Source organism: Asterias amurensis, chromosome 7, assembly GCF_032118995.1.
Source record: "Asterias amurensis chromosome 7, ASM3211899v1".
Classification (NCBI taxonomy): domain Eukaryota; kingdom Metazoa; phylum Echinodermata; class Asteroidea; order Forcipulatida; family Asteriidae; genus Asterias; species Asterias amurensis.
The window spans coordinates 22,040,697-22,066,354 of NC_092654.1; the positions used below are offsets into that span (position 1 = coordinate 22,040,697).

General features: G+C 37.2%; 1 protein-coding gene across 2 annotated transcripts in view; it reads right to left on the reverse strand.

The window, feature by feature from the left end:
• Positions 1-25,658, reverse strand: part of LOC139939440 (cyclin-dependent kinase 14-like) — a 113,708-nt gene that overhangs the window by 81,697 nt on the left and 6,353 nt on the right. For both annotated transcript variants that reach the window (XR_011786308.1, XM_071935360.1), the window contains exons 2-3: positions 13,880-13,960; positions 6,120-6,166 (exon numbers count right to left, since the gene is read on the reverse strand). Coding sequence is in view for 1 of the 2 variants with exons in the window: in XM_071935360.1 (XP_071791461.1) it covers positions 6,120-6,166; positions 13,880-13,960 (128 nt within the window). In the remaining variant the exon portion in view is untranslated. The remainder of the gene's footprint in view (positions 1-6,119; positions 6,167-13,879; positions 13,961-25,658) is intronic.

The window sequence follows — 25,658 nt, forward strand, 5'->3', positions numbered from 1 at the left end:
TATTTGATATAGACGTTGTGGTACACAAAGTGTGGGCCTTGGACAACACTGTGTACCGAAAGGGTCCAATGGCTTTAAAGACTTATATACAGCAAATCATGATTTAAAGGCAACACATACCTTCAAATTTTTGAGTAAATACCAAAGGTTATACTAAAAATGGATCTTATCTGTTTCGAGCCAAGGTCGGCCCGAGTAGCGTCAACTATACCCTGGATCTCAGTGCTTTGTGAAATAAACTACTAATTGCAATATATTTTTCCTGTGCACTGGACAATGACAAATGTGCATGCTGTATATAATGACAACTTTTGTCACTACATAGTGCAACCAGCATGCACTTTATTTCACGGCTAAAGCGTACGAAGTTGTCTGGAGTCCAGACCTCATGCCAACAACATTAACTTTACTTTGTTAATGCTAGAAATTGTTTGGCAATGACATACAATCAGATATAAATTTGAGATTCGTGTTTTGAAATGCAAATAAATGTATACAGTTTTGTTTCAACCGCGAGCGTATATGTCGGTTTGATGTAACTTTGCACAACTGGTTTGCCAAAGATCTGAGACATTATAAACAAGTAGCTTGTTCAAACATTTTGTTTTTTGCATCCCTTTATAGAGACCCCTTTTGTTCTTTCCTTTGTCCATGTAGTTAAAGCCATTATACACTTTCGGAACAGAAAAAAAAAGTTCACAGATTTACTAATAACTTACAGGGTTTACAGAAGGTAATGGTAAAAGACTTCTCTTGAAATATTATTCCATGAAATGCTTTACTTTTTGAGAAAACATTGAAACAGTTATCAATTCTCGACATCGAGAATTACGGATTATAGTAAACACATGTCATGACACGGCGAAACGTGCGAAAACAAGAGTGGGTTTTCCCGTTATTTTCTCCAGACTCCGATGACTGATTGAGCCTAAATTTTTACAGGTTTGTTATTTTATATATAAGTTGTGATACACGAAGTGTGGGCCTTTGGACAATACTGTTTACCGAAAGTGTCCATGTAGTTAAGATTCTCGGATAAATTTTGTGGAATACGTACCCCAGTCTTTAGAAAACCCCTATGGAGACCTTTTGTGTTCCCTTTCTGTTTTGTTCTCAATCTCCGTAAGGTATAGTGAATATGAAATCATATGAAGTAAAACATGTAGGGGCCTACAATGTACAGTGTTGACCTCATTTTATCAATCATCACGTACCATGTATTTTGAGTACCAGACCTGCACAATATTTACAATTACCGTAAGAGGTGCATAGTATGTGGTCTTCACAATTTCGCTGCTTTTTAACTATGATTTTTTTACAATGCAAACTTGTTATGGAATATATCAAAACCCAGGAATGGAACTACACTGAGATAACAACCACCTCCATGCATCACTGACTTTTCAATTTGTCATCTAAATGCAAGTTTAGTTTAAGAGTTATCAGCAAATACACCCCAGACTGCAAAGAATCAGAATATCGCCAGATCGCCGACCGACTGATGCAGAGGCTATGCCCCAGCATTAAAGAACACAACCCCATGGGATAGTTGTCTATAAATGAATTAGACTAGGACTGTGAGCTAATGGCAGAACATTCATTCCATCTTGTACTGTACAAGCACTCCAGGGAAGGGTCCAGATGATACAGTCGGCTAGACTACAAGACTGCATCCCAATGTAAAACATCTCCCCATGGATGACAACTGGGTCTCTTTGAAACAGTTCAACTTGTAGTTGAATTTAATTAGACGCCTTGTCCATTTATACATGTTGTTTCTAATGACGTTTACTTGTTCAAGACGTCTTGTGAGTGTAATTAAATTTTTCACATTTACATATCCATACATACAGCAGGCCTGTATGCTTCGCTCTTGAAAGGGCCTTCAAGGGCACAAAGGAATTTTATTTTCCTTACGTAGTAAAGGGCACCCTATGAGGAAATTGTAATTTTCAACTACAGCACTTCAAGGGCACCAAAGCAATGACCAGGGGGCTTCGAGGCAATCGCCTTTGTTGCATCCATGAAGTATCAGTCCTGACACCAAATAATAGTGCTTTATCAGGTAAATTCATCTCTTATATCGTTGCGGTACCCGCTGACAAAACATAGGATTCGCACTGCCTCTAGCTACCGGGCAACCTCGGTTGTCTAGTTGGTAAGACACTGCTCTAGAATTGCAAGGGTCGTGGGTTCGAATCCCACCTGAGTAACATGCCTGTGATATTTGTTCACAGGACTCAGGAAAGTACTGAGTATACAGTGCTAACACACATATAGGTAAATTCATCCCATAATAATCTCTCTGCAAGGCATTCATCTGTACACTTACAGGGGCTGTTTAATTTGATGTTCGGATTATATTCTTTTCAAACAAGGTTTGCTTGTAGGTATTAAATTTACATCAGGGGATAGAGAATATTATTGTTCGGTTTTACCACAGAGGAAGAAATACTCCTTCCTCCATGGTTTTATCCTTTCACCGATGTGTGTAATCAGTTAGTACTCAGTTCTGTGATTTTTTCATAGAACTTTTGAAAGTACTGATCTGATAAAAAGTTTGCTTTGCTCAATACTGTTTTTCTTGTACAACACACCAAGCCACAATGATTTATAAACAGAAGGTAGTCCTATGCTACCAGTGTATGTAAATTATGTTCAGTTGTATACAGCAAGACAATTCCATTATAACATCTCAATTTTATTTTACTTGTTTAAAGGAACACGTTGCCTTGGATCGGACGAGTTGGTCTATAAAAAGCGTCTGAAACCGTTTGTTATGAAAATGAAATGCATGGTTAGAAACATGTTTTAAAAGTAGTACACAATGATTCACACTAATATATGCCTCGAAATTGCGTGGTTTTCATTTTAATTTGCGAACTAACACGGTTGGCCATTAGTTTTATGGGAGTCAAAAATTTGACTCCCATAAATGGCCGACCGTGTTAGTCGACGAGGTAAAAAGAAAACCACGCAATTTCGAGGCATGTTTGTGGAGATTATTATTCTACTTTTACAACATCTTTCTATATAGAAAGGTTTGCGGTAACACCATGTAGAGACTATCTCTAAAGAGTTGGGTGGTTCTTTAGTCATTACATGGTGTTACCGCAAACCTTTCTATATCGTATTTCCACCATGCAAAGTTTCAAATCCTACTTAACATCTTTCTACTCATATGCATTTTATAACAAACGGTTACAGAGCGCTTTTCAAAGACCAACTCGACCGATCCAAGGCAACGTGTTCCTTTAATGTGACTGTAATAGAATTATAAATTCCCTTCCATCTCCCTCCCTTGTCTCTTCCATTGTTCATCCCTTGCTTTTTCTTTGTGCTTTCTGCCTCTCCCTTTCTCTCTCTCCCTCTCTTTCTCTTCATTTCCTTTTATTTCCTTTATCTGCCTCTTTTCTACTTGTATACATGCCACCCTCTGTGTCATCTGTGGACGCGGCGTATCGATACCATGCAATACGCGTGTATGGCAAAATGATCTTCACGTAATACACGTGTATGGCAAAATTATCATCATGTGACACGAGTGTATGACAAAATGGCATCGCACATAGACCATTTCTACGTGTTTACATTGGTCAATGTTCATGATGTCAACTGTATGGCAAAATATTTTGCCATACAACCATACACAAATTTTGTACGTTCCCCATAAAAATTGTCTCACAACGAAATCGCACGCACAATTACGCACTCAGCATTCTCCGGGATATATTTCTATGGCTAGGGTCTAAGCGTCAGGCCATTATCTTATTTTGTGCATTTATATCACACGTCCTTTAATTCGATAAGCAGTTTAAAACAGCTGATTAGTTTTTTTTCAGAGTTACAATTTAATCACACAGCAAGCAATAAGGTGCTGCGTATCAGTGACAGACATTATACAGAAATACATCTCCAATTTCCTGAAGATTACAAGTGCTTCGCGCTATGAAGCTTTAATTTGAAGCTTGTAATACGGTTAGATTTCATGAATTGCGTACATGTTATTTTAAAGGGTCTTTGTACTTTTTGTTGGACAAAAAACACAATGTCTACAGATTTACACTAAACTTACACAGTTTGAAGATAATGAGAGTAGAAAGCTTCCCTGAAAATATTACTTGCTGAAGGGCCATAGTTTTTGAGAAATGAGTAAAACAATATCATGAAAATAATTTTCGTCTCAGTGATCATGAGACAAAAATTATTTTAGCATGTATAAAAAACGTATTTTCATGACATTGTTTTACTCATTTCTCAAAAACAGGAGCACCTCAGCAACTAATATTTTTAGGTACGCTTTCTACTATCACTATCTTCAAACGGTGTAAGTTTAATGTAAATCTGTGGACATGGTGTTTTGTGTTACAAAAAGTACCCAAATCCTTTAAACAAGGTTTGCTTGGTCACTGTTGATGTGATGGGTCTGTAATCAACATCCAACCAGCATCAGTGCCTCATCAATGAAAGGCACTCTATGGTAATTCGTCTCACTGGTGAAAAACAATTCTATATTTGTTTTGCTAAATAATTTTGCAAATTTGCAGTTTTATTTGATACCGTGTGTACATTTTATTTATGTAGCTCGAATTGTTACCGTCAGACCTGAAGTTTTAAACAAGACCAGAACCACAAGGAGCAGGACTTTGAAATGTTTAGACTTTAAAACGCACAAAGAGAAGATTGATCTTACTTGTCCAATTGCTAAGTAAATGTGTATCAAATTACTGCAAACGGCATCAAATTATTAACAGGATGTATCTCTTGGCAAACGTGCAAAAACAGTGTAGACAACCGGACTTGGTTGGATGGTCCTGACTTTTCTGGCCCAATTCTTATATAGCCTTGGCCCTGTCCTCCAGAGTAGATTTTGTACTCTGGTTGTACTTCCTACACTGGCCATAATGAGGTTTGAGAAATGTTAAAATTTACCCAGTCAGCTTCGTCCGTTTTATTACAAGATATACAATTCAAATTATTATTATTATTTATTCGGCATAAAAACACATACAACGTACAAACATAATACAGTACAAAACAAAAGCCAGAGACATGCCTGGAATTAAAAAAGTTTACCTAAAAACTGTAGCCCGAAGGCCTTCAATTCCAATATCCCTGGCCATATACGTATTAAAAATCTATAATTATTTACAAAAAACTATAAAGACATAAAAAACCTTAAGACAAAAACAGAAAGATAATTAAAAGCTAGGACGCAGAAAGAGTTAAAATGCAAAATAGCCCCACCCCCTCCCATCAGGCATTATACCTTAAATATGTGAAGAATTTCTCACACTACAGAGCCAGGTCCCAGGGAAATAAAACCCAAGGAAATTAAAAGGGTGTTTTACATACCTCCCCCCCCCCCAACCCCCTCAAGTCAATACTTGACGGATGACCACTCAGTAAGGGTAACCCAGTGGTTATCTGGCTTAGCCATACTACCAAGCACTAACCTATAGGGTGGTTATTTCCTAGGAAGTAGCTATTTCTCAGGACCAAGCCAGGGTTTTCAAATTTTCAAGTGTAAAAAAGTAAAATCAAAAATTTTCTGTGAATTTCATCCAGTATGACAGGGGCTTACAAATGAACCAGTTAACAGTATGTACATGGTAGATTTAATGCATTCCAATATCACTTATTATTCAAAATGCTACTCTACTATGACCATATCACCCTGAGCAAGGTTTCTACAGGAAAATGCTGACTGAGAATATTATGCCAAAAATGTGCCAACGAGGCAACTTCCTGCGAAGTTGCCTCGAACAAAATAATTAACAGTGTAATTTTTAGACACTTTCTCTCAAAACGGTTCCTCAAAAACTGTGAAGTATGTTGCCACAATTAATCAATCAGATCATTAGATGGTTCACAGAATTGATTCAAAAGAAACCATGTACGATCAACGATGTCAGAATTTCTCTTGAGATTTTGATTGGTCAGGTTTCTTTGTTGACGATAAAACTTGTCCATACAAAAGGAAGGTGACAAACCAACAAAAGCAAATAATACATGAACATTTTGTTTACCTTCTCTACTGTGAAATCTTCACAAATCTTCCTAGGATGAAGAAAACAAATAAATGGCAGATAGGAAACGACTAAACAAGTCTGACTTACCTCATGTTGGCATGCTTCCTCTGTGATTGTGCTGTCCTTGCTAAAAGCTGCATAAGAAGAAATCAGACAAGAAGAAAAAGTAGTGAATTACACGTACGCACCTAAAACCCCCAAAATGCCATAAGCAGCTGACGAACAACAACGCATCGGTCGAGTGGATGTGGGTTTATTAGCACACACCGGCCACCTGATCTGAACGCGGTTGAGGGGAGAGTGTGACAGACCTTGCGCTCGATCATTAACTCTCTGTATTCTGGGTTGAGAGGAAGACAGCTTCCCTTCTGTCGTTTCCCCTGCACGGGGATCAAGTCGAAGGAATCACTTAACGATTATGCGAGCCGGGCCCGCATAGGCCGACCGCCGTTTAATAGCTGCGTTGTGATACGCTTATGCTTTCGCATTAGTGAACTTAAATATAGATCATCATTGCAATTTCCATTTACAAGAATTCTGACCAGATTTGCTCGTATATAAATCACCAAGAATGTTGGATGGTAACCACTTCTGCTTATCACCTTGGTTACGAGCGCAGCGCTTAATGGTAGTATTCTATAAAATGGCCGCCTCAGATGTTTTATAATTTTCAACTTGATGAGTTTTCAGGATGTGGAAGTAATGACTCAATTACAGAAGGATTATAAATTTATGCACTAAATCCAGGTGCCTTTTGAGAGTAATGTTGCATACAAACAAATTGTTAAAATGTTAAAACATTATGTGGCTGTTCCTAAATGATTTTTCTTTAGAAATGACCCACATCTCCCTTCCTCCCCACCGAGGGCTTGAATTTGGATAACATTCACCAAGACCGGTAGGCTTGTAGCTCAAAATGGTTTCTAAACAAGAATTTGTTTTGACAAGACCAGAATCTTCATAAGAAAGAGCTTGCTACAGAACTTTGAAAAAAATATTTGAACAAGCACTGAGAGAAGACTATCTCATTTTATTTAAGGGTTAGTATTTTGGTCCTCAAAAGAATAGACCGTTCCAGTAGGCTCCGCCCACGACCAACGTGTGAGCAAGAACACGTGGGGCTCTCCAATGCCTTTCTGCACAACTCTGCTGCGCGCGCCAAGATACGTGCACGCATGTTGGACCTTAGTGTCGGACCTTCGTTGCGTTGTGATTGGTCAATACGCAATGGGTCGGAGCTTAATGGATCGGTCTATTGTGTTACCAGACTCACTCACAAGTCGACATTTGAAAATTAGTTCTTTCTGTTACAAATAAAACACAGTGGGGTATTATTATTATTCAGTTGAAAAAGACAGGAAAGCCAGATTTGTTAGATCATGAGTTTACTGGTCCAGGGTTTAAGTCACCGCCTAGGGCCTGTGGTCCAGTGTCAAATTGAAGCCCTGCAACACCTAAATTGTTTTTATCTTGATGAATTTTCATCAATTATCTTTGATAATCAATCAATTATCCTTGAGCTTCCAAGCATGGACAGGAAAAAAGAAATTAGGGCGTGATAATTGAGGAAAAGGGGACAAAACCCTGTCCTTAATAATTCTTAAGGTCATCAGTAGAATTAATGATGTCCTTAAGACGCATATCAAATCAAAATATTGCTTTTTTAATATAGTTCGAGGGTGAACGCCAAACTATTGACGCATGTTTGACGGTTGCCTTTTTAAAACCATTAAAAGATTACCAGCTGCACCTTTGTTTTTGTTGCATTTTCTTCTCTATTTATATATCATGTATTGTCTTAAATAAAATGTCTCAATTTGCCGCAGGTCCTTATAAATGGCAATGTAAACCCTTCTTTTTTTTAACTGATCAATTGCTTTAATCCTATATATAATTATGAAAAAAAAAATACCGTGAAAATTTCATTTTTGAGATAAATTGAAAATCCGGAGCGTTTCTTTTTTTATGTCCACGCAGCAGAATGATAATCCCAAGTATAGGAGTACACTCTCAATTTAAAATTTTGGGAAATAAAAACTGAAATCTTTTTACATAACCACATTACTTCAAAGAGAAATGTTTCGCAAAATGCTTTATACTATTGTTGCCATTCATTTTAAGGGTGATTACCAAACATATACCTTCACCTTTAAATGAAACTCTACAGCGTGATCGGTCCAAGGGTAGAGCAGTAGATACCTGCACAAGTCTAGTAAGTTGTTTGTTTGATTGTTTGGTTTATTTCCATACGTATTGCGAAGAGCAAAAGAGATGGCGCTGTTGAACCCACACAAAGATATAGGCCAATCCGTGCGCACATCGTGCATGAGAACAGGAGTGTCTTTTAGACAGACATGGCGCATTATAAATTGCCACTATTATTATTATTATTAACATACACCGCCGATGCCCCATCTGCCTACCCATAACGCATTGTGGTTCTGAATCGCGATAAACTTTATTTGCACAACAAACATAATAACAATCATTTATATTATACAATATTGCTAATGAACAATGTAATAACTACGGTACAAACTAACATCCAGGTACATGTATAACCCTCCTGCAGTGGAGTACCAATTACAAAACTTGCCTCAGTCTTACACAACAAATTTCTGCAACTCTCTACAAAAACATAAAATACGCACATTAACCCTGCGAGGCGGAATGCGTAGGTTAAAAGATTTCATAAGCCTCTGTGCTTCAAAGGCACTGGACACTGTCGGTAATTACTCAAAATATTTTGTTAGCATAAAAACTTGGTACTTGGTACTGACTCATGAGCAATGGAGAGCTGTTGATAGTATAAAACATTGTGAGAAATGGCTCCCTCTGAAATAATGTAGTTTTTGAGTTGAGGTAATTTCTCACTCAAATAATAAAAGACTTCAGGTCTGAAGCTTTTTATTCTCTGAAAGCACACAAATTTGTGCAAGAAGGGTGTTTTTTTTCTTTAATTATTCTCTTGCAACTTCAATAACTAATCAAGTCAAATTTGTTCACAGATTTGCTGTTTTATGCATGTTGGGATATGCCAAGTGAGAATCCTGGTCTTTGACAAAATTTACCAAACGTGTCCAGTGCCTTTAAATGAAGGTGAAATGCAATGCCACTGCAGGGATGAGTTAATCTCCTCTGATCGTGCGAATGGCGCGGCTTTATGCTTGAAAATAGCCCCAAGGGAGGAATATACCCGATGTGCCTCAGCCGAGGGAACGTACATGGATATGTCTTGGTATTTAGCTCAGCAGGAGGAGAAAGACGAGGCAAGACGAGACGTGTCATACTTTGTACCAAACTTCATTCTAGCCAATGTCGTTGAGATTGTTACATGGTGTGTTGGGGCGATGATTATGAGACTTAATTTACACTTGAGAAAGCGTCCTCCCTCCCACTCACCCGTAAATCTCCGCCTCCCCTTGCCTTGGCTGCACAGATCTTTATCCTCATCATGTTGTTAGTTATATGAATCCAAGTCATCTCTGAAATTTACTTCTTTTTTTCCCTTTTTTTTCCAATGAAATCTCACCTAACATCACTGACTGATTTGGGCTGTTGAACCAAATCAAATGTCACCAAAGAGCACATTGCCACCTGTTTCTGAAACAGAGTTACCCCCTTCACAGTTCGTAAGGATGTAGGCAATTTTGGTTAAGTGCGATAGACCGATTGGCCACGACACCCCATAAAACAAACGGAGTTACAAAAATATTTCTCAGTAACCCAAGTCTAGAAATTGAGATACAAACCAATTTATGGGAAGTAACTTTTCTTAAGCAATGTGTCATAACAAATTTGAGTACTAATCTAATTTGATATTTAGTGGTAAAATTAAGACACGGCCCAATTTCAAAGAGTTGCTTTTAAGCAGCTCTTTGAAATAATCTCTTAAAAAAGGCAGATAATGTCGCCTTACAATTTTCTGCTAAGCAGAAATGAGCAGGATACCAGTCACTGTTTCGAATAGGTACCGCATTCTGGTAAGCAAATTTGTCGTGCTTGTGACTGAGCAGCGTTGTGAAATTGTACCTGGGTCAATGCTCTTCCGTCCTCATTCCTATATACTCATGCCTCACCGTCACTCTCATAACTTATGGCAAACAGGAAGTAACAATTGGTCACAAGAGGGGGCTACAGCACCAACAACAAATCCCGACAATTGAATACTGTACATAATGATGCTTCCAAACATGCCTATGTACTGGTAGCTATAAATGCACTGATATGAATAGTCAATATATTTGGCCCTTGGAATCAGGAAAATTGTATTGAGTACAAGGGCTAATCTACATGTACGTTACTATGGTTTTAATAAACTGTTCAGGCTATTGATTAAAACAGGACCAAAACAAAGTCAATTTTTACATGAATAATTTCCCGATGAAAAATCCCTTTTCCCCGTAAAAACCACCAGGTGCTTATACACAAACAAAAAGTGAATTGAACTGAATTGAATTGAATTGAATTGAATTGACAATTCTTTAAAAATCTGCAGTCTTTCCCATGTGGAAAAGAGAATGTATTCTTGGTCAAGAGAGGGCGCTGTTAGTATTCAGCAGCAATAGCTTCTGAATGAAGACCTTGGATGTACACATCAACAGGCAATCCTTCTAATCCCCAATTATGACCTCAGAATTAATGACACGGTTGATGGATTTCAAACCACTAGCCTCCATAAAAAGTAATGTCCCCCAACAAAGTATACCACAATAAAATCAACAGAGCAATATTTTAGCAGAGATATTTTAAGAATGCAGCCAAGCTTAGTTAATTGACAAGTACTTCTCGTTAAAATTACCACTGACATGATTAATTTAGTCGTAAATGGATTGCAACCAGTGAATTTACATCTTTACAATAATGCCACAGAGCCTGGACTTCCTGCAGGCACAATTTGAACACAGCTCAATAAGCGAAAACATTAAATCTGATTTTTTTGTAGAGATTTGCACAATATTTGTTATCAACTTTTGATATAAAGAAAGGAGCCCATCTAAAAATGTGGTCAGCCGAATTTTTTTCTTGAGTTGATGCGGAAACTATGAAACAAAATGTTAAATTTCCCTTCTGACCAGTGTCGTTTCTTGCATTCCAGTAAATGCACTTGGGTGTAAAAGGTCCTTTTTTCTTTGGAAACAAGGGTAACCTGGGCCAAATTTCATGGCTCTGCTTACCGTAAGCACAGAATCGGCGCTTACAGAAGCAGGGAATTCTGTGCTTACTGCAAGCAAATTTTACGGGTAAACGGCTAACTTTGACTTCTGCGCGTGCGTACCAGGCATTCTACGCTTACAAGGCTAGCGCAGAAACTCGGCGATTGCACATAAGCGGGGAATCGCGATCGTAAGCGCAGAATTCGGCAGTAAGCAGAGCCATGAAATTGGGCAATGGTCTACACCCATCGCTCTCCAAGATAACAAAATTGTCATATATTTTAAGAATGTGGCCACATACCAAAGCTTTTATAACTGACACCCACTTCTATCTCTTAAATGTACCACTGACATTAAGTCAGTCGTTACTGCCTATCCCCATTGCTTTCAAAGATAGCAACTAATGCATTCCGCCTGGCGTGGGAATTACATTACACGTAAAAAAAAAACTTCCTTCACTCACTTTGTCAGCTTAAAAGATTCAAGCCTTAATACATGGTCGTGGGCTTTAACAGCATTCTTTGATAAAAATGTACTATGTGTATAAATCAAAGATCCCCTGATACTTGTCACTTCTTGGAGATGTTATATTTTGAGACACATTAGCAGTGTTTTCCCCGGCAGAGTTTCAAAACTTCAGGGTACGGAAACAACAGTTCAGAATGATTTAATCTTTAGTCATCTTCACACTATCCAATATTTGTTTCTTTAAAGACAGAAGAAAAAGAATTATCACGATTCCTGATTACAATTTTCAATACCATTTCAACAATTGTATTGGTCGTCTCCGAACAAGTGGTTTTTTTTTCTTTTCCTTTTTATAGCAATCTATTCTGTTTCCTCTGGGGTATTTTCAACAGCCCCTTGTTTGAGGCGAAATGCAACCGGTTTCATTATTGCCCACATTAGCGTAAGACTTTGGAAATTGCCCGCAGTGAAATGTTCCTGATAGATTTGCATCCCAGCTGCTGTTAACGAAGACTAGAGTATGAGGCTTGCATCGGATGATACTGATGACGCTGATGCCCACGCAGTTATGCTGAATGCATGTAAATTATACAGAATCAAATGGAGATTCAACGAGCTCCACAGTTAGGTATAGGATAATGCGCGAGGTGCGCGCCATTCGTGGTAAGAATAGAGGTTCACCGGCACACCTGTGATGTTATGCTATTTTTAAAATCGCTCCATTATTTTGCACGAATGGCGCGATATTGTTAAATTTTTAAGTAAATTGTTTGTATGTATTACGCAAGATTTTTCACTCCCCAGTGATGAACACCACCGGTGATGCGTGAACATGGTAGGCTGGACGTAGACCAATATTTAGGACGTACTCTCGTTCCTTTGACAGTAGCATCATGGATCGGGAGAGAAAGTGGCAGCATAAAAATGATTGATTTTTTTGTCTGGACGACCACTTCAAGGTGAGGGCTACACTTAACCAGTGTGGGCTACCGACCTAAATCAACTGCCGCTAGGAGCACGTTGCCACCTACTCCCCCGCCCTATATGCAGACCTTTTTTGTGCAAAGTCAAAGCCGTTAGTTGGTTGACAAAAAGTACAGACTGCCCTTACTAAAAAAGGTGTCCGAAATGTTTTTGTAAGTTACAGCAAATTTGTTGAATCACTGATGAATTCATGATTGCTTCCGTTATATTCCAAATCTCCTTACTCTTCATAGCTACATGAGTGTGGAATAATAGATAGATTGCACTAAGCGTCATCACTTGCCATACTCAATAATAAACAATGCAAAAGTGCATACGTAAGCGCGCTACGCACAGCTCTTAGCCAATGATAGCCTTGCACGCGTGCACATTTCATCAAATATGGCGGTCGATGACGCTTAGTGCAATCCATATAGAGGATTTTACAAAACAAAGGTGAATGATGAGTGACTGCAGAGTGAATGCAAGACAAACTGTGTGTAAATATCTACTGCAAGAACTCGTCTTATTTTTTTTTCTACTGCCGCTGTTAGAACAAATCCACACAGCATAACACATGATGTTACTGCAAACTGATGCAATTCCATGCCTCAAAACCCATGTTTGTGAACAATGGTTTAGTCCAGGTCAAATGGAATAACTCAGATCATTTCACAAAGGGTAACAAGATTCATCTATTTCACAAAGGGTAACTAGATTCATCTTATAATGAGATGGCAGTATTACTTGTGATTTGTGTTGAGACATCACTTTACTCAGCAATTAAGACTGATTTGCACTTAAGATCAATCTTAAAGGAACACGTTGCCTTGGATCAGTCGAGTTGGTCTTTGAAAAGCGTTTGTAACCGTTTTTAATAAAATGCATGGGTAGAGAGTTGTTGTAAAAGTAGAATATAATGATCCAGACAGACATGCCTAAAAATTGCGCGGTTTTCCTTTTACCTCGTCGACTAACACGGACGGCCATTTAAGGGAGTCAAATTTTTTACTCTCAATAATGACCGACCGTGTTAGTTCGCAAACTAAAAGAAAAACCACACATTTTTTAGGCAAATTTGTGTAGATCATTGTATTCTACGTTGAAAACATCTTTCCAACCATATGAATTTTATAGCAAATGGTCACAAACGCTTTTTACAGACCACCTCAACCGATCCAAGGCAATGTGTTCCTTTAACTCTTTGTGCAATCGAGCCCTGAACTTTGTTATTCTCTAAAGGTCAGTAATCATACTTACAGCGTCGGAAACTCTTGAGGGAAATTCGCTTCTTTAGATTCCTCATCCGGCTTATTGGACCGATCTTCTGTCCGTTTGTTTCTAAAACGTTGCGGAAGAAAAAGTAAGCCACACATTAAGCGACAGTTAAAAAAAGGCAATAAAATGTACAGTATAGCTTTAGCATATTTTACAGTCATGACATAAAATAATGGTCCCTGGAACAAAGTACACATGTAGAAAAATTGTGATTAGTAAAACGTCTTACCCACATGTGATACAGGATTTAATAGACTTTTCAGGCTATTATATAAGTTTTCTAATTTTTCCAAGGGCCAACAATTTCTTCTTCGAAAATCAGACTCAAGTAGGAGGAATATCATGCCTGCATTTTAAGCTCATTTGAATGAAACAAGGATCCGTTTTTAAAGAAAAAGTTTTAGTGTTCCCTAAAAAAATATTGACAAAATAGGGAGACTGTTAACAGAGGGCTAATAGATAGCTCAGTTAGAGCACCGGCATGTAACTCGGAGGTTGTTGGTTCACGCCTGCTCTAGTCAATTTGTTCATTCTTAATTTCCCTCCAACTTTCTCTCACTTTTCTTTGAAAAAAAAAATTAAAGGTACTTTTCTTCCCAAGATTTGAGTTTTATATGTATGTTTGAATAGTTATAAATGGCTCAAGGTAAGTACTAGTTGGAAACATGCCTATTTGTTCGTGAGGCTGATAGACTAAATGTAAATTAACAGACACGATTTTAGAAAGGGCAATGGCATCAAGTTAATTTCTTCTCAATAAAAGAGATCTCTATTAGGAAACTGTAGATTTTAATTTGACAAATTCAAAAGGGCACAACAATGACCAGGGGCAGGCCTCCACTGCCTCTGAAAAGTAAAAAAAAACTATAATGTTGGGTTCAATCCATAACAATTTTATACTTTCAAAGTTAATAACAACATTTGAAGTCCCAAATATCGTTAGATATACCGTAGGGCAGTTGGACCATAGGTCATCCTTACTAAAAAATATATTAAAAAATACGCCTACTCATCTTTGGTTGGATTACCAGAATTGAAGTGTACAAAATGTGGACAAATTCTGCAACAAAATATGAACTGATTTTCATTAGAGCAACGCTTATGAAGAATTTATCACAGACGACTGATAGGGGTGTGTTGAATGACATTCGTCTTCCAAACATCTACAGGTAATAAGAATTGCGTAATTACTGCTTTACATGTAAACGCCATGCACTACCACAATCATGCAATGTACATAAACACTGCATCTTTTGAAGCACAAGTTCCTCCCAGGAACCTTTAGACTTTCAATGTCAGAGGTCCAATGTAAACTACATGCATGTCCACACATTTCCTGTTATGGTTACAACGTATGTTTATACTTCACCATTCATCTTGTAGTCCGGCTTCCTGACAGATTGTTTTCCCTTTTTATTTGATGACTTACTGTAATATTTTGAGGAAGTATATACATTTGTGAGTGTCTGATGTCTAGAGGCATTTAATAACATGATGAACCCACAACGGTTCACATTTTACATGTACATCTGGGCTCAAATTCACTTCACCAAAAAGCAGCCAAGCACAACAAAATATGCTTCCCAGAATAAAATTACCAGCCGAATACCATGTCACGTTTGCACTATTTCTGACTGGTATCCTAATAATCTTTGCTTAGCGAAATTGTCTGTAATTAGTTAGTCTTTAAAGGAAAGATACACATTTGGTAATTATGGTAAAGTCTGACTTGGTAATGAGCATTGGAGAGCTGTTGATAGTATAAAACATTGTTAGAAACGGCTCTGAAGTAGCATAGATTTTGAGAAAGAGGTAATTTCTCACTAAAATAACAAAAGACTTCTAGCTAGAGGTCTTTTATTCCTATCTGAAAGCACACAAATTTGTCCAACAAGTGTTTTTTCTCTCATAATTTTCTCGGAACTTCGATGACCAATTTAGTTCAAATTTTTACAGGCTTTTTGTTTTTTTGTGCAAATGTTGAGATACACCAAGTGAGAAGACTGGTCTTTGACAGTTATCAAACGTGTTCCTTCCCTTTAAGTGTTACTATGTATACCTTCTTTGTTTTATCTATCAGACTAACACAACTATCTCTATAATTGTCTACAAAATAAATGGCATCAATTGTGAAAAGGAATAAAATTTCAAATGTAATGCTTAATGTCACAACCAGACCTGTACTACTAAGAAAACCCAACATTAATATTAATTTTGGTTTACCCATTTATATACACCAACGAGTTCTGTGAAGAGGCAGTTCGAATTCTAAACTGCTTGATTATTTGCATGGGTTAACAAAACTTTAAAACATTTATGCAAAATGCAAATTCGACATTCAAACCCAACATTGTTTATTCTCATGGAATAGGCCCTACACGAAGATGTAGAAAAAACAAATTGGCATTATACAACGTATGCCAAGTTATTTCTCAACATATCAAAATGTTGATGATAACATGACATGGACGTCAAGGCTAATGTTTCAGTCGACTTTATTCCATTTTACTATATCCCCCAAACAGCCTGATTATTCACAAGGATAGTCGCAAAATGTTAAAAAAAGCTCAGTTTGTTAAAATGTATAAAACTGGGTGTGCCCGCAACAGCATAAAGAAGATGACACGAACACGAAGGCTACTCGAGTGTTAGGAATGATGTTGCTTGGATATAATCTTTCATTCTGATCAATGTTTTTATAAGATTATGTGCGTACAAGATGCACGAGGCAATGAAATAGCAGGTGTTGTTACCGAAGTACATTAATACTGAGTGGCTATATGAAAGTGAATCTTCGCGTGAGCCTTGTCGAGGCATCGCTGTCCCTTAAGGAAATAAAACTGTTCACACGGTGTGCCATTACAACTAAATAATGTTGTACACAAATAGTACAGCGTTAGTCATGTTAGTATACGTACTTTTTCACCACAGACAGTGGGACACGACAAAATTATGAAAATGATGTTGAGAAGTATGTTTATAGTTCAAATTCAAATGGATCAAGTAATTGTACTGGTGTATTTTTCCTGTTTATTTACACTGTGTATATTGTTACATTCTGAGTGTATTTCCTATTTCAGGATCATCGTTACAATTTATTGTATTGCAATAATGAACCATCTGATACTAAATTATAAAAATTTACACATCTACTTTTATTAAGGCTAAACAAATTTGAAAAGTTCTAAAAACCAACATACTTTGCCTTTAAATGCAGTGGACACTGTTGGTAATTGTCAAAGACTAGCCCTCACAGTTGGTGTATCTCAACATATGCATAAAATAACAAACCTGTGAAAATGTGAGCTCAATCGGTCTTCGAACTTGCGAGATAATAATGAAAGACAAAAAACCCATGTCACTCGAAGTTGTGTGCGTTTAGATGGTTGATTTAGAGACCTCAAGTTCTAAATCTGAGGTCTCAAAATCAAATTCGTGGAAAATTACTTTTTTTTTCTCGAAAGTATGGCCCCTTAGAGGGAGCCGTTTCTCACAATGTTTTATACCATCAACCTCTCCCCATTGCTCGTCACCGAGAAAGGATTTACGCTAAAAATTATTTTGAGTAATTACCAATAGTGTCCACTGCCTTTAAGATATTATGCTATGTTATCCGAGGTAAATTATTCGTTATCGTCATTTTATGTTGTTTGTCCAAGACGCTATCCCCTTCAAGTACTTTTCTTGTCCAGCTTTGTGTTTTTCTTCAGTCCCATCAAACCATTGTAAGTGAGTTATTTTCAATCGCTGTACCCTGCAGGCAGAATAGCTTCCCCTCTTGCAGATGCGCCCAAAACACAAAGGTAAATCTATCTTGCATTTTGCAGGACCCCGGTATATGGTAATAAGAACGTACAAACTCTTTAAAGGAACACTACAGAATTGGTAAGAAAACAAATCGTCTAAGATCACAGATTTACATAAAACTTCCACCATGTACACGGTCTTATGATAGTAGAAAACATCCTTTGAAATATTCCTGTTTCGAGTTTATCGCTCAGTCAGGGAGTGTTTTATTCCTTTTTTTAAAATCGATGTCATGCAAAATGTGTAATCATTTTTTTTCCACTATTTTCTCGTGACCCAGATGGCCGGTTGATCTCAAACTTCTACAGTTTTGTCAGGTTATGTATATGGTGGATAACATAAAGTGCTTACATGCCAGCAACTGTTTTGTTAGCAAAAACAATTCTGTAAGTTCCTTTAAAGGTAAAATCAATCTTGTGGAATAGAGGCTTCAAGTACTCTTCAGGAATCTCCACAGGTTTGTTGGGCATTCTGGACATAATTTTTTTTAAAGTTTTGCAAAGGGACGCTAAAAATAGAGGGCCTTCAACATGTTTTCTATTTTTGGTGTTTATATTGGTTTTAAATACCCTAATGTGCAATCTAGAGCATTGTAAAAGGTTTTAGCAAGATGATTGTTGTATAAATAAATCTCTGCATGAAATTACTTGTCAAGAAGCATTGAAGCTGCTGATAATAATTAACTGTTTTGAGAAAGGACTCCCTTCAAAGTATGTATCGGTGCAAGGGTAAATAAACCAAAAGGGAATGCACCAGTATATATTAGGATATTTATCACCCCATAACATTTGAATCTGATAAACGATTCATGTATGATTTGTTTCTCAGATTTGTGACGGTTGACTGAAAATTTAAATTTCCATGGTGTCTGTTTACAAAGCTTGCGTCCAGAGATGCGGTTGCGTGCCTGCTGTCACCTCTCTAAACATGGATGGATTCAACATTCTTAATGAAACTACTGGGTCTCTTTTTCGCTGCATTCTGAACAGGCAGACACTCTGTATTCAGTACGGCCATGCACAGATGACCTTTAAAATGATTTTGTGATAATCCTGCCAATATATCAGAATTATGTTTACAAAAAAAACAATGATCCTACCTAAAAACCAGACAGGATTTGGCAGTTCAAAAGTACATTCATATTGGGGATGTTATTTTTTTCTTTTTCTTTTTGGCAGCACAGACCTTTGCTCCAAGGTCCAAATACAAAGAATGCTATCAGCTTAGTGAAGATTAGAAAGGTTTTTATCTGTTGTTTTTTGCTAATCAGTAGAATAACACACAGCTACTGTAATTTTACTTGCTCATTACCATGCCACACATTGTCAAGCTGTATGCTTCCATATTAAAGTGCAGGCAAATAAAGGCCTTGTAATCATTATGTCAAAGACCAAGTGAGAGCATGAAGGAATAAATCAGGTAGTGTTTTGTTGAATGGAAATCACATTTATAATGGAACAATTCAGAAACCACAATGATGAGGGATTAATAAGGGGCATGTAAGCAATTGCCTCCAGTACAGACTGGGCAGTTTTAAGGGGCGTGTAGGCAATTGCCTCCAATACAGACTGGGCAGTAGGGGCATGTAGGCAATTGCCTCCATACAGACTGGATGGGCAATAGGGACATTGTGCCTCCAGTACATACTGGGCAGTTAATGGCGTACTATGCAATTGCCTCCAATACAGACTGGGCAGTAGGGGCATGTAGGCAATTGCCTCCATTACAGACTGGGCAGTAGGGGCATGTAGGCAATTGCCTCAAATACAGACTGGGCAATTGGCTATAGCACGGCCCAATCCTTCAATTTCCTCTCCACTCCAGACCAAGTTGTTTAGTCTTGGTGTTTGAGATTGGAATGTCTTACACTGTGTCAGTGGGGCGGCCTGCTGGCCCCAAGTCCTTCTGAATCTTTCACTTGGGCAATTGGATTACACAGGATTTGGAACTGAAAGGGGTTAATGACACTGTAATGTATCATGCCTATGTGTATTACACACACATTTACAATGAAAAACCTACAAAACAATAACTTTATCATGGTAAAAAAAAAAGTGAAAATCATTATCCTTCGCCAGTAAATTGAAAACATCAATAATTCTTGGCCTCGCTCAGAATCACTTTATAATTGTGTCCCCGGTTTCACACCTGATCGGCTCAATCTATTATTTTTTAATTTACTGGTTGATTTAGTTCTGCTATGCATGTAAAGTACTTTACATCCCCCAGTGTGAAATGCGTGTACTTTAAAAAAAAAAACTAAAGTGGCGAGGAATACTTCATAAAAAAAGATCTGAATAAAATCAATGAGGATGGCTAGAAGGTTGAATATAAGATGCAAGATTCATTGACGTTGGTCTTATCAGGGAGTCTTTACCAATCTGTTATTTTTAATCAAGTCCTTATGCTTGGATGCCAGAGGCAGGGGGTATCCATTAGTCTGTATGCACCAATGTGTTCCGAGATCACTTCATCTGTTCTGGGTATCGTATCGCAGGGATGTGCGACTTCAAGGAGCCATTTAAGACGTTTTGGTCACCGTGGTCCAGTGGTTAGGCTGGTTCGAAATGGCGGCTTCGGCTACTGCTACAGCTACAGTAGATCAGCGCGTCAGCCAGTGTTGAGGAATAGGGAGGCGAAGGCCTTAGACTCTGCAGGCCTTACAATCACAAGAATGTGGGTTTGAGTCCTAATAAGCTTACTGCTGATTTCACTTAAAGAATAAGTATTGTCGTCTAGTTATCGAATTACATTTTCTTGATTTGTGCAATTCATAATCAAAAACCAATGTGTGTATGAGACAGATTGGCTGTTGCTTGCTTGGTTTTGAAAAGTAGTTTTAACTACATTTATAATGCTTACCAGAAAAAGGTTACCTGCCAAAATAAATCTCACATACAAGCTATGTGACTGGTCTCCTTTGTTTCTTTGCCTAGCCTAGCAGCAGAAATTGTAAACAGTATTTTATTCACAAAAGCAGCTCTATGAAATTGGGGCCCGGTATACAATTTAAAGAAATCGAACATCATGCCCTTTTCCTGCTTGCCTGTCCTATTCCACTCTCGGCACACACCTTCCCCTTTCACGACACTCGTGAGGTAGCCCATCACAAATTCAAATGCTACAAACAAACAAAATTAAAGGCTCAACCAGACCATTCATATTCTTTAAGATAAATAAGAGTTCTGCCAAAATCAGATTCATACTGTATCTACAAAAAAAAAATTCATGGCGCATGATTGTGGCAAGTCACACTTCAACCTGCGAATGGTTTTCACAAGAGAGATTCCCATTGCAGATGAGATGACAATTTGATATTTGCTTAGGCAGGCCTAGACCAGGTGCAATAGATTTCTGACATTGCTCAATTCATCTGGGAGACAAGGTAGAGAGGGGTGGTTGATACTAAAGTGCATTACATTTGCACTATACACATTGTGGCTAGTTTTTTCCTAGGTCCCTGTAAATTTACATAGCTTCAGATTGATCCATGTAAATTAGCTTTCCATTTCTGGGATAGATTTTAATCATTAAGTTTTTTTTTTTTCCCGGTTTTAAATTTACTAAAGGCACTCGACAAAAAAATCCTTGTTGCACAAATGTGTGTGCTTTTAAATGCCTTACAAAGGCTTCAGGCCAGAAGTCTCTTAAGATTTGAGTGGGAAATAAGCTCTTTTTCAAAAACTAAGTTGCTTCAGACGGAGCCATAAGCTAACAATTATTTTGAGTATTTTACCAATAGTGCCGTAGTGCCTTTTCAGTAAACAGCATTTTGCACATTGCGCATAGTTTTTTCCCCAGTCCTGTAAATTTACATAGCTTCAGATTGATCAAAAAATAAGTTTTCCAGTTCGGGGATTGATTTTAAAGGCACTGGATACCGGTACTATTGGTATTTACTCAAAATAATTGTTGCCATAAAAACTTACTTTGTAAAGAGCAACAGAGCTGGTGATTGTATAAAACATATTCTTTGTCCCCGATTCAAATTTAACATCTATTATAAAACATTGTTGGAAACGTTGTGAGAAACGTACTATGGCAGTACGCGTACATGGCAAAAACAAGAATACTTATCATAAAGGAGAAGGGGTCAAAAGTCACTGGACACTATTGGTAATTACTCAAAATAATTGTCAGCATAAACGAGCAATGGAGAGCTGTTGTAGTATAAAACATTGTGAGAAATGGCTCCCTCTGAAGTAACATAGTTTTTTAGTAAGGCATACAGGCCTGAAGCCCTTTTAGGCATCTGAAAGCACACACATTTAGGCAACAAGGGTGTTTTTCTGTCAGTATTCTCTTACAACTTCGATGACTAAATGAGTCATAAATTTCACAGGTTTGTTTTTTTATGCATATGTTGGGATACACCAGATGTGAATACTGGTTTTTGAGAATTACCAAAGGGTCAGTGCCTTTAAATCAGTTGGTGTTTTTTTCTTCAGTTTTAAATTGATTAAATGCATTCAGGGTCCCATAGTAATGTTCTCGTGACAACTAGCAAAGAAAAAAACATTGTGGTTTACAGCAACTAAATTAAGTTTCAGCAAGAAAAACACCAACAAGGGAAATTTCCTCCACGCGTCTGAATGCATTGCAAGGTGACAAACTTCATCATGGATTTCTGATCATTTATAATCAAATTTTAAGGCTTTTACTGAAGTATTGATTCAATTTTGTGCTGAAAGAATCTAACAAATTGTTATTTCTTTTGGATCTGAAGCCTTGAAGGAGAAAGCAAACGTTTCTACTACTTGAGGTGCAATGAACGCTTGTGACATTTGAACAAATTCACAGAATGGTAGATAATCACAGACATGGGGGTCGTTTTTTTATAGTTCAGATGTACTTCTGAAGAAAGAAAAAAACATCTACATAAAACATACAGACAACGGGGAAAATACTATGTAGACTTTAAAAATAAGTCTGACAAACAATTATTTATTAATAACCATCACAAAAGAATGATTGGAAACTTCCGGTAAAAGCCAAATGTGTGCTAAAAAAAAGTCTAAACACACTTATCGAATCAAAGTATAAGATACTGCAGCCGATTTCATGAAACGCTAGGATTAATCCTTACTCGAGATAGGACGAGTAACTTGTCCTAACTTAGGATGGGTTTAAAGCGCCCTATGTATTTGGAAACGGAACTGAGTCCTAAGCTTTAAAAGAAATGTTGCATTATAATATTAATATAAAACACTGAGTAACTTGTAAATAAATTTTCTTAAAAAGTAATTATTAAATGTTATCGCAGGTTTGTACATTATTTTCTCTGCTTGTTTTTAAAAAGTGTGTAAATTTACTCAATCCTAGATAAGACAACATGTTTTGATGAGAATAACAAAAGTTTATAGACAAAAAAATGTTAATACTTTGTCAGGCCTGATACTTAACGTAGGCATCAAAGGTGATTGCCTCCATGCCCCCTGGTCATTGCCTTGGTGTCCTTGAAATGCTCCAAGTAGAAATTAACAAAAATCCTCATAGAGTACCCTTTACCAAGAAGAAAATGCCTTAGTGCCCCTGCCCTTAAAAATGAAGCGTATAGGCCTGCTTTTGCCCTGTGACTCTTGAAAGCAACTGTTTTCTCTCTCGACAGTAATTTCTCTCTTATTTTTCTGATGCCAATGATTTAATGAACAAAAGAACAAAGCATACAGCTGCTCTACGTAGTACTCCATGCAGGTAATCAAGGTTCTCATTCAAACAAATTAATTAATAATACAACTATGCATACTGGGCAAACAGCATAAAAACCCTTGCTGTTCTGTTTAAATATTGATGGAACAGAACGGACGAACACAAAAATGGCTGGGAGCTGTCAGGCAATGCACTGCATTGATCAGTTATAGATGGATCAATAGGAGCCCAAGGTAGACCAGCCATATTAATATACTATTATTACAATGAAGGGTCGCAGAGGGTCATTTGTTATGGCATTGAGTGGGGAGGGATTCTAGTCATGTTTGCTTCCTGGGGAAAATACTGTTTTTACATATGTTTCTAATGTAAACAATGTCAACTAAAGCATTATACTAGATAGTATTACACTTCCATGCTTGATAATAATAATAATAATAATAATAATAATAATTTATTGATCTTATATTGCGCTCTCTCCAGGACCAGCCTGTTCAAGGGCGCATGACAGTAAAAACTGCAAAAGATAAGAAAATGACATATCATAATTGTTCTTACTGGAAAGGGGGAAATGTACTTACTTTAAGTTTTTTGTGAAGAGAGGATCATTTAAACTCAAAATATCTTCTAATAATCATTCTTTAGATATTACAATTCTTTATAACAAATCCAAAACGCACTCATTTTGTAAATATTTTAATTCTAAAAACCAATATTCCGGATTGGTGAATTTAATTATTTAATCATTGAGACTAACTCTGATAAATCACTGATCTACAAAAAAATAAACAACATGCATCTGGAAAATCTGTAATAAATTAGGCCTATAGTTAATCCTCAATAATCACCTTATCTGGAAATTTCCTTCCATTTTAGAATCTATGTGCTAATATGAACACAATCTACATGTGATGCACATCATGAATTTCAGATTGAGTTGTTGAGGTTAAAATTCAGCATCTCATCAAATGAACCACAAGGCGATGGTCTGTGTGCAACTACATTCCCAGAGTGTGTACGGACTACACTTCATCTTGATTCATCTTAAATGAGATAAAATGTGCGTACGTGTGCATGCACTTTCTATGTTTAGAAATTTGGGGGATGGTTAATGGGCCTTTTGCTTTTTTAGCAGCAAAAGCTCGCCACACGTTGTAAACTCAAAGACAACTCTCAGCTAACCGATAATTCAAGGCTTCGGATGAACACTGCTGGCGGCAGGCCTGGAGGCCAGAACTTTTAGCATTAGGCCAGTAAATTCGCTACCAGACAAGACTGGTGTTTTTTGTTTTTGTTTAATTAACCAAAGGCTACCTACCGGTGGTGAGCGCCGGACTCCCTGCACTCCTGGGTCGATTGAGCACTAAAAATGGTATTTCTTTAAATATTCTGATTTCATTGATATTCGGCAAAATTCTTACTTTATTATAATACTGATTCAGTTCATTTACGAACAATGCCTCTCGACTATGCTGGTTTTCCCTCTCTTTAATTGTTTTGGTAATTCCATTGTTTTATTAGTGTGCGTGGTACCAACTTATGGGGTTTGACCTTGTGAGTTGGTCGTACGTAACACAGTATTATCTCACTGTGTAGTAGTGTTTAAAGGGTCTATGTAATTTTTGTAGGACAAAAAACATTATGTCCACAGATTTACACTAAACTTACACAGTTTGAAGATAATGATAGTAGACAGCTTCCCTGAAAATATTACGTGCTGAGGTGCTATAGTTTTTGGGAAATGAGTAAAACAATGTCATGAAAATAATTTTTGTCTCATGAGACGAAAATTGATTTAATATTTTACAAACGTATTTTCATGACATTGTTTCACTCATTTCTCAAAAACTACAGCACCTCAGTAAGTAATATTTGAAGGGAAGCTTTCCACTATCATTATCTTCAAACCCTGTAAGTTTAATGTAAATCTATGGACATTTTGAAAAAGTACTCAAATCCTTTAAAGTGCAAATGTTGACAATGAATCCGAATGTCTTACAGTTCTGTTTATTATCAAAGTAGCATGACAAATGAGATAGGCCTAGATCTTCTCTCTTAGGGTTGGTTCAACTCATTTTGAATCTGGTACTGTAAAATAAATTGTTGTCCAGTAAAAACATTTAGATATAAAAAAAAGCGCTGCAGTCTTCCCACATTCAAGACCTGTAATTAGAAAAAACATGTACTGTTTGTTTTTTTATTACCAGAACACACAAGCATTGACTTGGTCATTACCATGCCATATATCATCATTTGCACGCGCTTCCAAATGCCTGTGCAGACCTGACACTGTTGATTATCAACA